At 40.0% G+C, this 16,165-nt stretch overlaps 1 protein-coding gene across 4 annotated transcripts in view; it reads right to left on the bottom strand.

Annotated features, from left to right (window-relative positions):
- Nucleotides 1–16,165, bottom strand: part of bcorl1 (BCL6 corepressor-like 1) — a 231,868-nt gene that overhangs the window by 49,727 nt on the left and 165,976 nt on the right. For all 4 annotated transcript variants that reach the window (XM_059651460.1, XM_048544497.2, XM_048544496.2 and 1 more), the window contains 2 exons: nt 10,973–11,126; nt 313–393 (listed from right to left, as the gene is read on the bottom strand). In XM_059651460.1, the coding sequence (XP_059507443.1) occupies nt 313–393; nt 10,973–11,126 (235 nt within the window). The remainder of the gene's footprint in view (nt 1–312; nt 394–10,972; nt 11,127–16,165) is intronic.

Genomic DNA, 16,165 nt, shown 5'->3' with positions numbered 1-16,165 from the left:
CTATACCAAATGAAAAGCTAACTACAGGAGGCTGTTCCAAGTGCAGGCTCACCTTGTGCACTGTTTTCAAACACTTGGACTGCTCCCCTCTTAAGGCAATGCTAAATGCCTCCCTTGGAGCCCTCACTTTGACTGCTCCTTTCCCACTTGAGTTTAGTTTTTAATACAAGAACGAAGTGGTCCATCTCATTGCACCTGCTGAGGTATTCACATTTTCATGTGAACATTTTAGCTAAGAGATATATACATGAGCACTCTTGTGGTTCCAACCTGGTCTTCCATCACATCCCACTTGAAAAAAAGTTTACTCACCTGACTGACTACGAGTCCTAGTTTTCAACACCACTGGAATGAAGTCCTTAAAACTATTTTTGCCTTTTCTTAATGAAAGATCTGAGAAAGAAGGAAACAAAAGCAAAAGTTTAATTAAATCATGTTTCATGTAATAATTGATCTCTTCAAAATTTATACATTCGAAAAATGGTTTTTGTGCTTATCAAGAAACGTTAGTACTGGGACATAGAGCATGTCCCATTTCATTACCCAAGCATCACTGCCCCGAGGCACATATACGACAGCCAAGTGCAGAGCAAAGCTGCTTTTGCTCTGTTTGAGAAATACATACTAAAGACAAATTCAAGGCGAACTTTAAAGTAATTTTCCATTTGCATACCAGTGTTCTGGTGGTGATGAAAATGAGAAAGCAAACATTCTGACTGAAAATTATTTTTGCTGTAAAAATTAAAACCAGAGCTAAATTTACTTGGTGCCTAATGTTCTACTTGAAATTAAAATTCAAGACAAAGAGATGGGACTAAAACAAAATAATCTGTGGCATTTAAAGAATTCAAGCTTTGGTACAAATGTTGAAAACCGAAGTAGACATATGATTTCTCAATTGTAATTCAAGCATCAGTTAATTATTTCTTTGTGCTTTTTTCTCCAAAGCTAAAAATAACATGTCCAAAAATCATAATGAAGACAACTGGGAAGATGGTGACATAATGGTAATGTCAGTGGACTGGTAATCCAGAGGAATTTGAATTCATACAGTAAAACTGAATTGAAAACTAGTCCCAATAACGGTGACCATGAAACTGGTATTAACGGTCGTAAAAACCCAGCTGATTCACTCCTGTCCTTTGTTGTCTGCAACTGTTTTGGTAAATGTGACGACAAAACAACAGCAATAATATTTGGCTTTTAGCAGCCCTCTGAGATAGTCTAGCAAATCAATCAATTCAAGGACAATTGGGGATGGGCAATAATTGCTAACTTGCTCATTTCATGAAAGGAGAAACAGAAAAAGATGACAATTGAAGGCCAAAATACTTGTGACATTAAAATAAAAGTGACATTAAAATAAAAGAGATGTTGGGTGAAAAAAGTGCAGAAATCTAGCAACAGACTGACAAACACGATGTACATGACAGTCAGCACTGTCAAATCATCTACATCCCAAACATCTTGGACAGTGGCACTAATCAAGGACAGAAATGAAGTTATGGTTTGTTGAAAGTAGTATTTAGAGGGTCTCCTCAACTGAAGCTTCTAACATGCTCAAGTGGTCCACAGGAGCAAAAAAAACTTGAGACTAAGTCAAAAAAGGATGCATGAGGCCAGGTTACCAAAAGCTTGGTTGAGGACGATGTTTTTAAGAAGCGTTTTAAAGAAGAGGTGGAGAATTTTGTGACAGGGGATACCAGAAATTAGGTCCAGGCATTGGAGACAGGTCATTGTGGTGCTGGCTCGAAGGGCCAAATGGCCTACTCCAGCACCTATTGTCCATTGTCAACAATGGTGGATCAACTAACACTGGGTATGCACAAAACGGCAGAACTGCAGAGATCTTATAAGTTTTCAGGGCGGGAGGAGATAAACAGCAGAGGTGAGGATGATCCCAACTGACAGAAAGTGGAAGATCTAAAGCTGATCAGGAAAGCAGTGCAATTATAAGACCGTAAGACCATAAGACATAGAAGTGGAAGTGAGGCCATTCGGCCCATCAAGTCCACTCCACCATTTAAATCATGGCTGATGGGCATTTCAACTCCACTTCCCTGCACTCTCCCCATAGCCCTTGAATCCTTGTGAGATCAAGAATTTATCGATGAATGCCTTCAAGGCATTCAACGTCCCGGCCTCCACTGCACTCCGTGGCAATGAATTCCACAGGCCCACCACTCTCTGGCTAAAGAAATGTCTCCTCATTTCCGTTTTAAATTTACCCCCACTAATTCTAAGGCTGTGTCCACGGGTCCTAGTCTCCCCACCTAACAGAAACAACTTCCCAGTGTCCACCCTTTCTAAGCCATACATTATCTTGTAAGTTTCTATTAGATCTCCCCTCAACCTTCTAAGCTCTAGTGAATACAATCCCAGGATCCTTAGCCGTTCATCGTAGTTAAACCTACCATTCCAGGGATCATCCGTGTGAATCTCTGCTGGGCATGGTCTAGTGCCAGTATGTCCTTCCTGAGATGTGGGGCCCAAAATTGCCCACAATATTCTAAATGGGGCCTAACTAGAGCTTTATAAAATCTCAGAAGAACATCACTGCTTTTACATTCCAACTCTCTTAAGATAAACGACAACATTACATTCGCTTTCTTAATCACAGACTACCTGCAAGTTAACTTTTAGAGAATCCCGGACCAACAGTCCCAGATCCCTTTGTACTTCTGCTTTCCGAATTTTCTCACCGTTTAGAAAATAGTCCATGCCTGTATTCTTTTCTCCAAAGTGCAAAACCTCGCATTTGCTTCACATTGAATTTCATCAGCCATTTCCTGGACCACTCTCTTAAACTGTCTAAATCTTTCTGCAGCCTCCCCACCTCCTCAGTACTACCTGCCTGTCCACCTAGCTTCGTATCATCGTCAAACTTCACCAGAATGCCCACAGTCCCTTCATCCAGATCATTAATATATAAAGTGAACAGCTGCGGCCCCAACACTGAACCCTGCGGGACACCACTCGTCACCGGTTGCCATTCCGAAAAAGAGCCTTTTATCCCAACTCTCTGCCTTCTGTCAGACAGCCAATCCTCAATCCAAGCTAGTAGCTCACCTTGAACACCATTGGCCCTTACCTTGCTCAGCAGCCTCCTGTGAGGCACTTATCAAAGGCCTTTTGGAAGTCTAGACAGATAACAACCACTGGGTTTCTCTGGTCCAACATACTTGATACCTCTTCAAAGAATTCTAACAGGTTTGTCAGGCACGACCTCCCTTTACTAAATCCATGCTGACTTGTTCTAATCTGACCCTGCAATTCCAGGAATTTAGAAATCTCATCTTTAACAATGGATTCTAGAATTTTACCAACAACCGAGGTTAGGCTAATCGGCCTATAATTTTCCATCTTTTGCCTTGATCCTTTCTTAAACAAGGGGGTTACAACAGCAATTTTCCAATCATCTGGGGCTTTCCCAGACTCCAGTGACTTTTGAAAGATCACGATCAAAGCCTCCGCCATTTCCTCAGCCACCTCCCTCAGAACTCCAGGATGTAGCCCATCGGGGCCAGGAGATTTTAGACCTTTTAGCTTTTCTAGCACTTTCTCTTTTGTAATGCCTACCATACTCAACTCTGCCCCCTGACTCTCCCTAATTGTTGGCATACTACTCATGTCTTCCACTGTGAAGACTGACACAAAGTACTTATTAAGTTCTTCAGATATTTCCTTATCTCCCATCACTAGCCTTCCGCATCAATTTGGAACAGCCCAATGTCTACTTTTGCCTGTCATTTGTTTCTTATGTATTGAAAGAAACTTTTACTATCATTTTTAATATTACTAGCTAGCCTACCTTCATATTTGATCCTCTCCTTCCTTATTTCTCTCTTTGTTATCCTCTGTTGTTTTTGTAGCCTTCTCAATCTTCTGATTTCCCAGTGCTCTTGGCCACTTTATAGGCTGTCTCTTTTTCTCTGATACATTTCCTCACTGCCTTTGCCAGCCATGGCTGTCTAATCCCACCCTGGATAAGCTTTCTTTTCTTTGGGATGAACCTCTGTACTGTGTCCTCAATTACACCCAGAAACTCCTGCCAATTACCAAGTCCTATGGTAACAAAGGCACGGGTGAAAATTTCTATAGCAGAAAAAGATTTGGAGTGAGGAAGCAACTAAGACATACATACAAGTGAGACAGAGCAAAATGGTGAGTTATCAGGAGTTTGATATGGAAATATTAGAAAGGGGGGAATGAGAGACGGTTGAGGGAAGTTGAGGCATTATAAAGACAAAAGGTCAATAAGGGAAGAGACTTAATTTGGGAAAAAGAGACTGAAACACAGCAAGGTCATGACTGAATTGGTAAGATAGAAAACTCCAATCATAAATGTTTTTGGAAATATGCATGCTTATTGCCCACCTCACCAATAACAAATGCACAGACACATAAATACACAAGGTCTCTCTGAACAGCAGCTAAATGATGTAATTTTCTGCAGAAGGGGAAAACAAAAACTTCTAACTTTATACGACCATCACTAAAAAGTCTTAGAGTAACGCAAAAGAACTTTCTCCTTTCTACTTTGTAAAGAATTCTGCAAGACTCCTACTAGAGTTATTCTGGGAGCTCAGCTGACAATACCTGGGCCCAAATATCTTGATATTCCAATGGTTTGGTTATGAACTGATTAAACTTCACTCAATCAAGCATCCACTACACCCTGTAATAACCTCAATTTGGAAGCTTATGCAAGATAATTAAGTAGGAGAATTATCTTTTGGTCTAGTTTAGTTCAGAGCTGGGCAGGTTGCAGGAACAGCAACTCATATTCCGCTTGGGAACCCTGCAGCCCAATGGAATCAACGTAGACTTCACCAGCTTCAAAATCTCCCCTTCCCCCACCACATCCCAAAACCAGCCCAGATCGTTCCCCTCCCCCCAATGTACCACACAACCAGCCCAGCTCTTCCCCTTCCCCAACTGCATCCCAAAACAAGCCCAGCCTGTCTCTGCCTCCCTAACCTGTTCTTCCTCTCACCCATCCCTTCCTCCCACCCCAAGCCGCACCTCCATTTCCTACCTACTAACCTCATCCCACCTCCTTGACCTGTCCGTCTTCCCAGGACTGACCTATCCCCTCCCTACCTCCCCACCTATACTCTCCTCTCCACCTATCTTCTTTTCTCTCCATCTTCAGTCCGCCTCCCCCTCTCTCCCTATTTATTCCAGAACCCTCACCCCACCCCCCTCTCTCATGAAGGGTCTAGGCCCAAAACGTCACCTTTTCTGCTCCTGAGATGCTGCTTGGCCTGCTGTGTTCATCCAGCTTCACACTTTATTATCTTGGATTCTCCGGCATCTGCAGTTCCCATTAACATTGACTCCTTACCTCCTTGCTTTACGTCTACTCTTCAGTTTATAGTAATCATACCTGGCTAAATGTTACAATATTAAGATCTCTGCAATATCATCTCTCATATTCCTACTTCATAGGTTGAAGTCGACAATTCTACTGTCTTTCGACATAACCCAAATGACACAGAAGGTATGCCTAGCAATTTTCTGTCCAATGTCCCCTGCATGTGACCAGGACATTTTAAAGTTTGGTCATTACTATCTTTGGCCATTATTCTACTGCCTTGGCTATGATATTCAACACTCTTCTGGATTATTACTCTGCACTAATTAAGCATACTTACTGACAAATATTCAACAACGACTAGAATCTTAATAACCAATAGAATGACTAGGATGGACTTGGGCAAGAAGTGAAATTTCAAAAATGTCAAATCCAATTCCAATCCACCACTTTCTGCTTTAATGGAAATAAAACAACGCACAAAACAACCAAAACACTTCAAGATGATGAATTGGTAACTTTAATACCTCCATGAGGCTGTCACCCTTTGAAGTTGTCTCTTCTCAGGTTTCACCCTAGCTGGCCTCAGGAGGCCAAGCAGCAAGGAAAACCTAGGGTGCAACTTAAATGCTTTTCCCTAGTCCATGAAACGGCACCCATATCCACCAGCTCTGGGACTGAAAAACACTGCCAAAATCTTCAGACTCCTACTATCATTAAGAAAGTTAATTTGCCATGGTTCTACTGGGCCATAGGCTCTGTCAGTACAGAGAGAGAGAGAGAGAGAGAGAGAGAGAGACAGACACAGAGACAGAGTCAGGTGGTAATTTAACCTGAGGGTCACCACACTTCAGGTGACAGGAGAGTTTGAGTTTGAGGAGGTGAGTGCTTCATGGTTACTTCAGCTAGTGTGGGAATTGATCCATTGCTGTTGGTTTCATCCTGAACATTAAAATCTGTCATATAAACTAACTGAGCTAACAAAGTAACTTAATGGAAGCTGCACCCTGCTCAAGAGGGCACCCCTACCTGACTGACAGATACTAATCCAATCAGGCTGTCATGCGTTTCTCAACAGAGATTCCACTTTCTTGCCAACACAATAAACCCTATAAAAATTGGTGCAATATGGTGTTTTTTTGGCTTCATTTTTAGCTATTCAAAATCCATACATTAAAGCAATTAACCCTTTTTTTAACATTGCATTGCTCAGTTCACTTATGTATTTCATCGAAATGTCTAAACTCAACTGTATGCTATTTCCTGCATTCAACTGCTAGTCTGATACAGCTGTGAATTTGGCTACCTGCATTAAGTTTCAGACACAACGTAAAGTAGAATTGTCGTGATTCCTTACTTCCTGCAGGCTTGGCATTACACTGACATCCTGCTTTGAGAATTCATTATTTCAACATTTTACCCAGTTTATCATCTGTTCCTGGATTTTATGCTTAAATTTTCAAAGCTGCAAGTTGATTAAGTGCCTTTTGCATGATACGTATCTAAAGCTCTCTGAGAATCGAATGACACACACCCACAAAGGTTCACCACAACTCAGTTGGGTTGTCACTTTTTCAAGAAACTTAAGGATCTTCTCCAATTGAATCCACATTGACACTGTAAAAGAGGTTCATATAAGACCTTATCCTCCAATTTATTCCTGATAATTGAATCCATTGGTTTGAATGAAGTGGAAGACCAATAGGCAAGCATTTGTAAGGGCCTGTTTTTAAATTCCAAGGAAGAGCCTTTATCCTGGAAACTTTCCACCTTGCCACAACTTTCTTGGTGAAATATACCCAATTTTCTTTTCTACAGATGCAGAATAAAGTCAGGCCTGTAAATCTCTTGAGCAATGCATTGGCTGATGCATGGGCAGCCAAGTTCCATCGGTGTTAGTCAGAAGGCCAGGTTGGTTCTCAAGATATTCTTTGCTGTTGTTTTAGAAGTTGATAGGCTCTCTCACCCTCACCTACACCAAAACCTCAAAGCTATTTCAATGTAAATTCAAGTTCCAACCCCCTGCCACCAACTTTATTTCCCCCACAATCTCTCATGCCACCTACAGAGCCACTCATCCAATATCCACAATAGACAGATCTGAGGAGACACATGGGAATTAAATAAAATCTACGTCCAACAGTTTACTAATGTTTTGTTCCAGATTTACAGCATTCACAGTTCTTTTGGTTTTTATGAAATAATATTCTTGCTTTTTCATTCTATTAAAGTCAGTGTCCACCTCACAATTTTCCACTTCATACTCCATCTGTTAATTTATACCCGTTCACTTAATTTATCCGTATGCCTTTGCAGACATTTTGTCATCTCCTCACAATTTGTCTTACAATCCTTCATGTTGCAGACAAATTGGTTACAATATCATCTGTCTCCAAGTCATTAATATAGATTGTAAATAGTCTGATCTTTCTACTCTGCGCATTTCAACAGTTACATCTTGCCAACCTAAAAATGACTTCTTTATCCCAATTCCCTGTTTATGATTAACCAATCTATTGCTATTATCCCCAATACCATTAATTTTTATCTACTACCTTATTGAATACCTTTAGAAAATCTAAAAATAGTCAAATAATAAGATGATATCCTTTTCACAAAACAATGTTGAGCTGAATCTTACAGCTTTTTGGCTAAGTGTCAGCTTCACTGAGGATCATTATGGCTTTTTTGCTGCAAAGTTGAGCAAGATCTCTGACCGCATTTTACCAAACTTGGCATGTTAGCTATCTAGTCCACCCCTATGGCTGCATTCTACCACTGTGTATCCAGAACAGCAACTAACCACTCATCAAATATACCCTCAGAATCATCACAGTATCTCTTCAATCTACTCACAGGATGTCTGAAGAGGTATTATGACGTTTCCCAGGGGCTGGCAATTATTGGATGCCAATGTTGTGGATGAGGGATGCGTGTAGCTGGTGTCTATGGGTCATACCCTGATGCTGTAGGTTGCAGAGACATAGATAAGCTGCAGAGCTGAGCTGAGAGGCGGCAAATGGAGTTTAATGCAGACTAGTGTGAGATGATGCACTTTGGTAGGAGTAACCGGAACGCAAAGTACAGGGCTAATGGTAAGATTCTTAGTAGTGTAGATGAGCAGAGAGATCTCGGTGTCCATGTACACAGATTCTTGAAAGTTGCCACCCAGGTTGACAGGGCTGTTAAGAAGGCATACAGTGTTTTAGTTTTTATTAATAGAGGGATCGAGTTCTGGAACCAAGAGGTTATGCTACAGCTGTACAAAACTCTGGTGCAGCCGCACATGGAGTATTGTGTACAGTTCTGGTCACTGCATCATAAGAAGGATGTGGAAGCTTTGGAAAGGATGCAGAGGAGATTTACTAGGATGTTGCCTGGTATGGAGGGAAGGTCTTACAAGGAAAGGCTGAGGGACTTGATGCTGTTTTCATTCAAGAGAAGAAGGTTGAGAGGTGACTTAATTGAAACATATAAAATAATGAGAGGGTTGGATAGGGTGGATAGGGAGAGCCTTTTTCCTAGGATGGTGACGGCGAGCACGAGGGGGCATAGCTTTAAATTGAGGGGTGAAAGATATAGGACAGATGTCAGAGGTAGTTTCTTTACTCAGAGAGTAGTAAGAGAATGGAACGCTTTGCCTGCAACGGTAGTAGATTCGCCAACTTGAGGTATATTTAAGTCGTCATTGGATGAGCATATGGACGTTGGAATAGTGTAGGTTAGATGGGCTTGAGATCGGTATGACAGGTCGGCACAACATCGAGGGCCGAAGGGCCTGTACTGTGCTGTAATGTTCTATGTTCTATGTTCTATGTTGTTGGATGCTGTGAAACAAGCAGGCTGTTTAAAACCAGCCACGAGCAGAAATCAGCAGGTACCTATTTAGACTTCCAAGTTGAGAATTCTCAGCACCTAGTTTGCTTGTGGTGGGTAGAAGGATAGGAAGCTGCATATGAATAAGGTGTTACGTGCAATTAATAAAAAAGTGTAAACAAGCAATGTTCTCTCTTAACAGGCACCTAACTCCTCCTCAGTGAGAGTTCTGCCTCAATGGCCAGTCCTTAGTTAAATGATACAGCAGGCTGATCCTAATCCGAGATAGGGCTCACCAGGCTTTTTGTGCTATTGTGCCAGATTTCTTGACATAGCTCACTTCCTTCAGGCCCCTAAAAAATTTTCCCAGTTGACTTTGTCTTAAAGCATTATGACTCTATCAGCTACAACTTCAAAATAATGGATTCTAATATAGTCCCCAGTGACAGATATTAGGCTAACTGGCCTGTACATTCCTGCATTTAATTCTCCTCCTTTCTTCAACAGTGGTGATGCATTTGGCTTTTCTCAATCCACTGGTACCTTACCAGAATCAATCAGTAATCTAGGTAATAGAGTTGATAGCCAGAGACTATTTCCCAGGGCAGAAATGGCTAGCACGAGGGGTCATAGTTTTAAGCTGGTTGGTGGAAAGTATAGAGCGGATGTCAGAGGCAGGTTCTTTACACAGAGAGTTGTGAGAGCATGGAATGTGTTGCCAGCAGCAGTTGTGGAAGCAAGGTCATTGGGGTCATTTAAGAGACTGCTGGACATGTATATGGTCACAGAAATTTGAGGGTGCATACATGAGGATCAATGGTCGGCACAACATTGTGGGCTGAAGGGCCTGTTCTGTGCTGTACTGTTCTATGTTCTATGTTCTATGTAATATTGGAAGATTACAACCAATACATCCACCATCTCTGCAGTAATTTCTGGATTAAGGACAACTCAAAAAAATGGGATATAGACCCCAAACAAAAGATTTGACCACCCATACTTGAGGTTCCCTTTGTCAATTTTGAGTTACAGTCTCTCAAAATTCCCTACCCACATGACAGCATGAAGATGTGGCTGGCCTACATCATAAGGCTGTTATAGACATCATACCTACATTGGTAGCATGGTAAATAAAACACCAACAATCAATAATATCAATGTTTCAAGCACCAGTCGGTCGGTGGGAAACCTTGTGGCATTGCAGTTCCTCATTGTGAATTAAAATTAACCTTCTCAAATTTAGTCATGGTGGGAGGTGCCAGTGTTGATAGGGTGGACAAGGTCAGAAATCAGACGGCACCAGGTTATAGTCCAACAGGTTTACCTGACGAAGGGGCAACACTCTGAAAGCTTGTGATTTCAAATAAACCTGTTGAACTATAACCTGGTGCCATCTGATTTCTGGCCTTCTCAAGTGTACATACCACAAGACAAGGTAATTTCTCTCTAACCTGTTAAATTTTTAATCAACCTGTTCAGGACATGTTATGACAAGAACCCTGATTTTCTGGCCCAAAAGTACAGACCATTGTCACTATGTTTCGAGATCCTCTTTTTGTAAAAAAACAGGGGACTTGAGACTCCAAGTAACAATACAGCATATCTTATTGGTATGAGCTCTCAGAATTTCATGAAACAAGCTCACAACAAACTAACAATCTCAAATTTAAACATGTTTATTTGATTAGTATTCAAAGGGCTCAGCTTGGAACATTGTGTTCTCCCATCTCTTTGAACAAATGCTCCCAAACAAATAGATGACAATATCGCAATTTTTAAATCTGCATCCCATCATTACCCAAAAGGGCATGCAGTTAGTATTTTACAGATCAGTCCCACCTTTTTCTTGTATTGCTGTTCTAGACGAGCATTCAGTCTTTGGTGTTCTCAGCCGTTTGCTTTTTCTTTCTCCATCGAGTCCTTTGGATAAACAGACATCATCTTCGCTATCTCTATGACTCACTTCGAGACTGCTTGACCGTCTTTTGGATCCCTGAAATTTACATTCAACTGAGTTCAAGTTTACTGTCTGTACAACTATTCTTTCAAGTACTGCAAACTGATGATTTCAAATTATTTGTAATCTCTTGAAATTTACTTTTGCACTTACCCACCAAAAGTGAACAAAATAATGCATTAGCAATTCAAGACACAAGAAATATGGCTACAGTGACAGCTTCCCCCTACCCTATTTACAATCATAGTAAACATTGAAGTTCTTGAAGTGTACATATATTGGTTGCACCATTGAGGAAGTGGAGCACCATCCCTTACCATCGGTATTCATCAACTGTGAATTCTACCATCAGTTATCCTATTTCTCACCTTTTACTTTATTCCCAGTTCCATGATGATGCTGACAAAAATAATTTCAATCAAGGGTTATATTTACAATATAAATTGATAAAAATGGTTCACTAAGAAAGAAGGAATTTGTGCTTTGTGTACTAAGAGTGCCATAAAAAAACACATCAGATCCACTGAATTTTCTGAAGGGCAAACGATGTTGTTGCGTAATCAACTGCAGCAGCTAATTTGCTTTTTTGATCATTTTCGTCTGGAGGGAAATGTGACAACCAGGCAAATTCCTTGCTCTTCAAATATTGGACCTTTGGTGCGTATCTGAACAGTTTGGGGTTTTGGTTTAATACCGCATCCAAAAGTTATTGTTTGTGACAAACTAGTATTCCTTCAGTATAGTACCAAAGCCTCAACTTTCTCAGATATGGCTGTATGAGTCAGAGGTGAGATTTCTTCCCAGTGCCAAATGGCACTCAGTAGTTAAAACCATCAACATCAACTCAGAGATAGGTTACAAGGCAGGTTGCAAGGGTGGTTTTAAAGGGGGAACGAGAAGTGAAGATACGGATATTCCAGAGTATACATGATAGACAAATGAAACCATAGATGGGAAAAAGGACTGGCAGATGCATGAGATTCCATTCTTAGAGGAATGCAGAATTCTTCTCCGAAATGTTGTAGATCAACGATCATAGGAATAGGCAGGGATAAAAAATTTTAAATTGAGGCTTTAATCAGCCAGGTATCAATGTAGGCTAGCAAACACAGGTTTGACAGTTGTGTGAGACTTGATGCAGTTTAGAACACCAGAGTTTAAGTTGAGGTCACATGTATGGAAAAAAAGGATGTTGATCTGCCATTCAAATAGTTGATTACGGAGGAAACATATACATGGATGAGGGCTACAACAGTAGATAAACTCAAGTAAGGATAGAAATGGAAATTATTACCAACGATACGGGGTCAGAAAGTTAATTCAACAACAAACAGGATACCAAGATTGCAAACTATTTTGTTCAGCACAGGCAATGGCCAAGGCAAGGGACGCTATCAATGGCTAGGGAACAGATCTTTTGTTAAGGCCAAAAACAATGCTTGCTAATCTTTAACCAAAGAAAACTGAAGCTCATCCACGACTGGTTTTGTAGAAAATAGTCCTACCATGCAAAGATATCCAACAACTTGCAAGATGGCTGGTGCTGTAGGGCTGAGTACACACGTGGAACGTTGTACAATTTCTGTGTGGCATCACAAGGCAACTCATGTCCATAAGAAGTAGGAAGGGTCCAAGGATAGATCCTTGAGGCCCTACAGGGATGATATCATGTTGACAATGTGATAGGATAGGTTGGAATGGACAGTTGCACACATCTGAAGAAACGAAATGGACTGGAGAGGGCTGTTGTGGTGAACCAATTTAAGGGATACACAGACTTCGAATAGGTCGAGGAGGCTCAGTTGCAGAAGGTATAAATCAGGACTTTAATTAGAATCATTACAGTGCTGTTGAATGGTGCAAACCTATTTGGAGAGGTTCAAATGTGAGCCAGAGTTAAAATTCACTTCTTTCACTTTCACTAGCAGTGGAAGACAATAGAACCTGGACTTTCTGGTTCGCAATATGATATGCTGGCAGAGATAAATTTGTAATAAATGGGCTAAAATCTGTGATTCAATGTCCTATCAGAGAAATTTTATCTGTCAAAATAATATCTTTTGCAATCGCAGCTGTCCAGAATTAGACCTACAATTTTCACACTATATAGTGTGTGAACTAAGATGGAATCCGGACAACATTTTATTAACTCGAGTTTAAAGAATGTGAAGGCTTCACACCTATAGTGATAATACTGCAGTTCATCAAGGTACAGGTTGCTATTGCTGCAAAATGGAACTCTTTCTATTTCAGATACAGTATCAGCATCAAATATTCCCATAGCAGGTAAGGAAGTTCCATAACTATTGACTAATAACATGCTTGAGCACTAACATTACACTGTAGTGCACGTTTATACTCATGTCCTATTTCCTGGGCTCAGAATGAAATTGCAAATGTAGTACCACACATGAAGTAATTTTGCTTACTCTAAACCTGGATTAATGAATTTGATAAATCAGTTATTGTAGGCTCATCAGGCTAACAAACACTAGAGTTGTTTTATCTGGATTTGAAGTTAGGGTTTGAAGCAACAGTACTATCAGACCTCTTAACTATTAGCAATGTAATTGGATCATGGCATAATTTGAAACTTTCTGATGAATAACATGAGAGAAAATTATTGTAATAGCAATTTACTTTGATGTGAAGGTGAATAAAGATTTGTTGCTGACGAACATAGTTAAAAAATGATAAGTGATAGGCTCAGTAACATAAATGTGAATAGAAAAATGTCAGATCATCTAATTGTGACATTATTTCAAACAGCCAATTGCCTACCTGCCCCTCATGGGTAGACCAGGTCTTATTTAAAAAGTTCACTATTTCTTATCCAAAGAACAATAACACGTTGTTAATGACAAAACCCCTTTCAGCGTATCAATTTGTTTACAGTAGTGCACCATCAGATTTTGGGACATTTTACACATATATATGACATTTCTGGACTTTTACCACTTAACTTCAAGAAGCAAAACCTTATTTTATATAGCAAATCTGACCAGTCTGAATATGGCAAACTTATTTCATTATGATCAATGATGTCACATTTTTAGTCCATTGGTACTACAAGCTATTTTTTAAAAATTGAAAATCAAAACTAACATTCTTTAACACTATGTATATGATACCTAAATTATTGCTGCCACTATTGTCCGTGACAAAACTGTAATGTTCCCATTCTTCTTGTACAGCTTTAAATGCACCCTTGACAAAAATCAAGTTTAAACGCACAAGGTTGTCTAATTCAACTGCTTGCTGTTTTATAAATTTCAAGTAATCTCAATAGAAAAGTCCACCATCAAGCTTTACTGAAATCCCACTGTGCTATCGTAACATTTCTTGTTCAAACTCAGGGTGGCTGGATCAAAATTTTGACGACTGTTCATTCAACATTGAGCTTACAGGCAAGGGATTTGTAAAAAAAAATCACTTCCTTCAGGTTTGAGATAAGTAGCTTTAACGTTATATTGCATTTATTGCAGCCAACCACTGCATGTTATTTTACTCATCTTAGGTCCAGATTTTATCATAGTATGACAGTCCAACAGTTTAAAACTGACAGCAATTTCTGGAATCTGCACTTATATAGTTAAATACAGACATGCACAAGCTGTCACTGATTTTAAGCTTCTCCACTTGTGCTCAGTTGAAGTAATTATAATTAATGAACTGGCAAAACCCTGCTTGTTTATACTGTTGCTCTTACGGCAAAAGAAGCTTGAATGAAATAACATCTTGTGGAATTGATTTTTGACCTTGATTTTTGTAACCACAGTATTTACATAACACCTTTAGCATAATAAAATATTAAAACATAAAATTTTTCCTTCATGGGGCAAACACAAAGAGATATTAAGGCAGGTGACAAAAGGTTTGGTTAAAGAGCTAAGTTTTAAGGAGTATCTTAAAGGAGAGTGGTGGGGCAGTAATTCAAAGCTTAAAATTCTTTCAGCTGAAGTAACAGCTACCAATGGGAAAGTAATTAAATTCAGGGATGCTTTAGATGTCTGAAGTAGAGAACTGCAGATATCTTGGAGAATCGGGGGCTGCAGGGTATTCTACTGATTAGGTGGGGTTATGTCAGGGAGGATTTGAAAACAAGCATGAAAAATGCATTTGTTGCCACAGTACTCACTGCCAATGCAATTTCAATACCCATCATGCCACTGCCAGAGATGCTAAAGTGCTTGTATAATGGCTCCATAGTTTGCTCAATGATCCAACCAGCCTGTAGCTCCAGAAACAAATTGCACAGCAGTTCAGTCAGTCTCAGAAAGACTGAAAACAAAAGAATGCTGCAAATCATAGCAGGTCAGGCAGCATACGTGGAGAAAGAGCGAGCTAATGTTTTGAGTCTAGATGACTCTTCTTCAGAGCTCTGAAGAGGCATCATCTGGACTTGAAACATTAGCTTGCTCTCTCCACAGATGCTGTCTGACCCACTGTGATTTCCAGCATTTTTTGTTTTCAGTACAGTTCCAGAATCTGCAGTAATCAGCTGTCAAGTCCTTGTCGTCTCACTCATCAACTCATTCACTGACACTATCACTGGACATAGTGATGAATAAGGCAGTGAGATGAGCCAATGAGGGCAAGAGAGGCTAAGGTGGTGTGGACAGCAGCGAGTGGGTTAACAAGGGTGAAACAGCAATAATGAGTGCACAGTAGTGATGTCAGTGATACCAACTCACTGGATCCATATGGCAGAAACCACAAATGATGTCAACTGCAGTAACTTCCTATTCCAAAGTGTTGGCAGGAGATAGTCAATTCTAACAAGAGTTTAGCAGTGTAAAAACATCATAATTACTGTTGAATAGCCTACAGTTCCTAAAAGCAAGTTTTATATTTGTTGAATGTACTTTTTTTGCAAGTAATAATATTTATGTTTAAATGTTTTAGGAATTTATATTTCAGCTTCAATTTCAATTCCATATGTAGGTCTCAATTCTTTAAATTGCACTCAAAAACTGTTTACCTCAAACTGATAAAGGCTGTGCATTTTAATTCTGAGCTTACCATACCAGAATTATTCATTTTGATTTGCTATTTACCCTGCTTGCTGACATTGA

Source organism: Stegostoma tigrinum, chromosome 15, assembly GCF_030684315.1.
Source record: "Stegostoma tigrinum isolate sSteTig4 chromosome 15, sSteTig4.hap1, whole genome shotgun sequence".
Classification (NCBI taxonomy): Eukaryota; Metazoa; Chordata; class Chondrichthyes; order Orectolobiformes; family Stegostomatidae; genus Stegostoma; species Stegostoma tigrinum.
Note: the sequence above shows the minus strand (reverse complement) of the source record. Positions and strands in the feature narration are given on the sequence as shown.